General features: G+C 44.1%; 1 protein-coding gene across 1 annotated transcript; it reads left to right on the top strand.

The window, feature by feature from the left end:
* Nucleotides 1-1691: 1691 nt before the first annotated feature.
* LOC105913817 lies at nucleotides 1692-2828 on the top strand. Its single transcript, XM_012843749.1, has one exon. The coding sequence runs from the start codon at nucleotides 1692-1694 to the stop codon at nucleotides 2826-2828; it is 1137 nt and encodes a 378-aa protein (XP_012699203.1).
* Nucleotides 2829-4019: the final 1191 nt, after the last annotated feature.

A 4019-nucleotide genomic window follows, 5' to 3' on the forward strand; every position in this document is an offset into this window, starting at 1 on the left:
TGTGGATCAGCGTGTCAAATCTAGAAAGCTCACGAATTGTTGAGACCCAAATTATGAAAGAAAAACCTCATGGCAAGGGCAACATGGCATGTGCGCTCCTAGCAGGCTCTTATAAAGGACTTTGAGCTCATTTGGGGAGAGCTTTTCCGCAAACTTGCCCATATTCACCATAGTGTAATGCCTAGCTAGAGCAAGATTGCACCGCATACCAGAAATAATTAATGAGTACTTTTGTCATTGATGAGCACAAATGAATTCCCCATGCTTGCACACCTTTGGTTTTCTCCTTTTGCTCTCGACTTGGCCTTTATTGTGTCTAACTTGGAACTCTTCTTTAGAGAAAAATAAAGGTGTTTGAGTGAAAATACCACCATGGGAGAGCAAGAACATATGGTGGAGTGCAAATTAAACTAGGAGGTAGAACCATTTGAGGTTAAATATAATAGGGCTTGTCTCACGAGTGAATTAAGGCCCAATGACTATCAAGTGAGACATAAGGAAGCCCATGAACAAATAAGGAAGAGGCCCAAAGCAGCAAGCAAAGAGGAAGCGAACATATGGTCAAACTAGGGGCACGCATTGAGTACCGAAAAGTAGAGATGCGAGTGGAACGCGGAGAGACATCTAATCCTAGGCACTATAAGTGGTAGTATATTATTATGAGCTAGAGATGATATGAGAAATAACTACATCTGCAATCAAATACATCCTAATATATGCGTTGAGCGTCGAGAAGAGGAAGGCGAGTAGTTCGTAGAGAGGCATCCAATCCTAGGTACTATTATATTATTACTATAACAAGTATGATATAACAAGTATGATATTATGAGCTGGAGACTACGAGAAATGATTACATCTCCAATGGAGTATCACCTATGTTGAGTGCATGCAGAGTTTTTTTTATTGTGAATTGGCTAAACAGTTTTATTTGCTTTTGTTTTATACTTTGTTTTTCTTTTGTCAATTACTTTCTTAATTTAATTTTGATATATAAATTTTGGTCGTAAAAAATAATCTTTAGCCAATAGTTTCATTTGAAAAAGAAAACTTGCATAAAATTAAGATGTCATGTGTTGAGATTTCAAACCTCCAAAAAGATTATGCTTAGCAAAATAATAGTAACAGTTCTGATCTCAAAACAATATCTTTTGCATAGGAACCATATAGTTTTCAAGAAAAAATATCTAAAGCTCCAAATTTACAGCAAAACTACATCGGGGTATTATAGATTGTATGTAAAACCCATCATGATCATGTCCAAATTTCTATTTTCCTTTCTTTTCCCGCCTGTTCCCTCCATGTAGGTACGAGTTTTCATCGTAGTAACATTGGGCTACCTCCTAAACAAGCAGTGCTTAAACCTCCACTAACCAAATTTAGCATATATTGATTAGTAGGCTATACACTACTACCAAAAATCACCAACAGTAGTTCTAGGGGCGGGGTGCCATTTTTAGACAGAAATGAATGCACATCAATCAACTTAGATAATTAAACAGAGCACTCCATCGCCAATTCATTTACAGTTGTATAGCACCAAATTTTCACACAAGCTTCATAAACATTTGCTAAAATACCTGGTGCCCGCTGTTAACATATTCAGCCTTTATATAGCCAACGACTCCCCTCCTGAACTCCACACACTGACACTCCACATCAAACGTAGAAGCAAGAAGCGCGCATAGCCCACCATGCCTTGCACTCTCTCCACCCAAAGGGGGGCTCGCCCTGCTGAGGAGACGGCTGCGAAGCACGGCTGGTCCTCCCTGCCTGACGACCTCGTCATCCAAGTAGGCAATCGCCTCTTGGCAGACAGCGACATCTACAGCTACATGGACTTCCGCGCCGTCTGCACGAGCTGGAGCAGCGCCACCAAGGACAACGCCAAACCCGGCCGCTTCCAGCCCAGCAAGTGGGCGTTGATCGACCGGCACGACGACGTTCTCACGTTCGTGAGCGTCGAGACCGGCCGGTTCGTCGTCAAGAACATCCCCCTCCTCCGCAGGTACGGCTTCGTCGGCGCAACGGGGGGCGGCATGATCATCCTTGAGGAGCCAGTACCCCCCTACCAGGTTCGCGTGCTCAACCCCTTCACGGGATTATTCCTGCGTTTCAAGGCGTCCTTGCCCATCATCGGATGGGTTAGGGAGGCTACCCTGACGACATCCCCGGTGATGCTCTTCGTCTCCAGCGAAGTCGGTAAAATCATGTGGGCCGATCTGGATAGCGAGCACTTCCAACAGTTTGGGGTGGATTCCCGTAACACACCTCTGTCCATGACGCCCTTTGATGGCAAACTGTATCTCAGTGACCAGGAAGGATCCATCCTCTCATCCACTGTTCCTAGTGGCTCTGCGCAAACACTCTCGATGGCCACTACCATTCCTAGTGCTGTCGGAGGTCACCCTGCATGGTATTGTTATCTCGTGAAGTCCGGGGAGGAGTTGCTCCTTGTGTCAAGGCCATGGTACGAGATACATGGGAAACCAGTAGTCCGTAAGGTGGATACAGAGAACAATAAGCTTGAGGTGGTAACGAGCATTGGCAATCGAGCTCTCTACCTCAGTGATGTCAGGTGCCTCTCTGTCGACGCCAGCAAGTTCCAGGGCATCGAAGGTGGCTGCATCTACTTTGTAGATCCAGTCTCAACAGCAGGCAATGGCCAGGCTTCACTCATGACCACTTTTCGCGTCGCTGAACAAGTGCAGGACGACATCATATTTGATGTGGCTACTATGGCAGGTGGTTCCCGGCAGCCATTTACTCTTGCCCAAGTCTTCGCAAATTACTGCAGGTTCATCTACCGTTCTGAACGGGGCTCTAATTAACTGATCGACAGTGATGAAGAATTCTCATATGATGATTCCGAATCAGACGGAGTATCATCTAAAATCTGAATTGTGAGAAATGCAAGATGCACATGTAATATCTACTCTCTAGAGGAGGGAATATCCAAGTCTTGGCCATTCTAGTATACTATTTTTATATTTCATGCTGTTAGTTACTAGGTTTCTCTAGCTATCTAGCTAGCTCTATTTACTTTTATCCTTAGTTGGGCATTTTTCAATGCTGCAGAAAGTGTAATCTTCTTTGGGAGATGTAGTCATGGTTTAATATACTGTTTTAGCAATCACAGCTTTCAAATGCCATGATGAATTTAAATTTATAGTGCATTGGGGTATTTTATCTTGGAATGATGTTTTCGCGTTTTAATTGGTACCGTGGCATATAAACTACACTGTCACACGGAACATGAGACGAGGTGGTACGGTGTTCCAAATCTCGGGGTCGACATACCAAAATGGGGGACGGCAGTAGGGACGCATCCTGGTGTTTGGTCCTCGGCACGCTCGATGTGAGCTATCGAATTGGACCGAGTTAACGCGCGGCCAGTCGAACGCGTTACCCGTCCGTGCAGCGCGTGACCCCCTCCCCGCAATTCTGCACTCTGTGCCGCTGTTGCTATCTTGTGTGTGTGTGAGAGAGAGAGAGATCACAGAATTTCCCGAATTTTTCGCTAAGGGGAGTACCATGCATGAACAATAATCAAATGGACTGACCGAATAACATTGTATCACAAGCTAGAAATCTGATTTACACAACATTAATACCATTACTAAATTGAGTATAAAAATACATCCTATTTAAGATAATATATTCTTATAGCTACTTCTAGTCAATGCATGTTTATATTACAAACCATGTGTCCTAATAGACTTGTATTTCTATATAGCGTATATATATAAACGTGTAAAGTGACCAACTGGAGATGTTCTTTCTTCTCATTCATGACAATATATAGAAACACAAATTTGGGCATTATGTTGACAATCGAAATCGAGCAGTTTCGACACCAAACACTCACTCTCATAATCTAAACTTAATTTTGGCGCGTAGCTAGGCCAACGACTACTAGTGGAGAACTCACCTTCCATACACCCCCTTTTGTCCCGGTTAAAGTGGCCCGGACAAAAGGGGGCGCGCCACGGTAGGCTGAAATTGGGGGGGGGGGGGGGGGA

This window comes from Setaria italica, chromosome II (genome assembly GCF_000263155.2).
Source record: "Setaria italica strain Yugu1 chromosome II, Setaria_italica_v2.0, whole genome shotgun sequence".
Lineage (NCBI taxonomy): Eukaryota > Viridiplantae > Streptophyta > Magnoliopsida > Poales > Poaceae > Setaria > Setaria italica.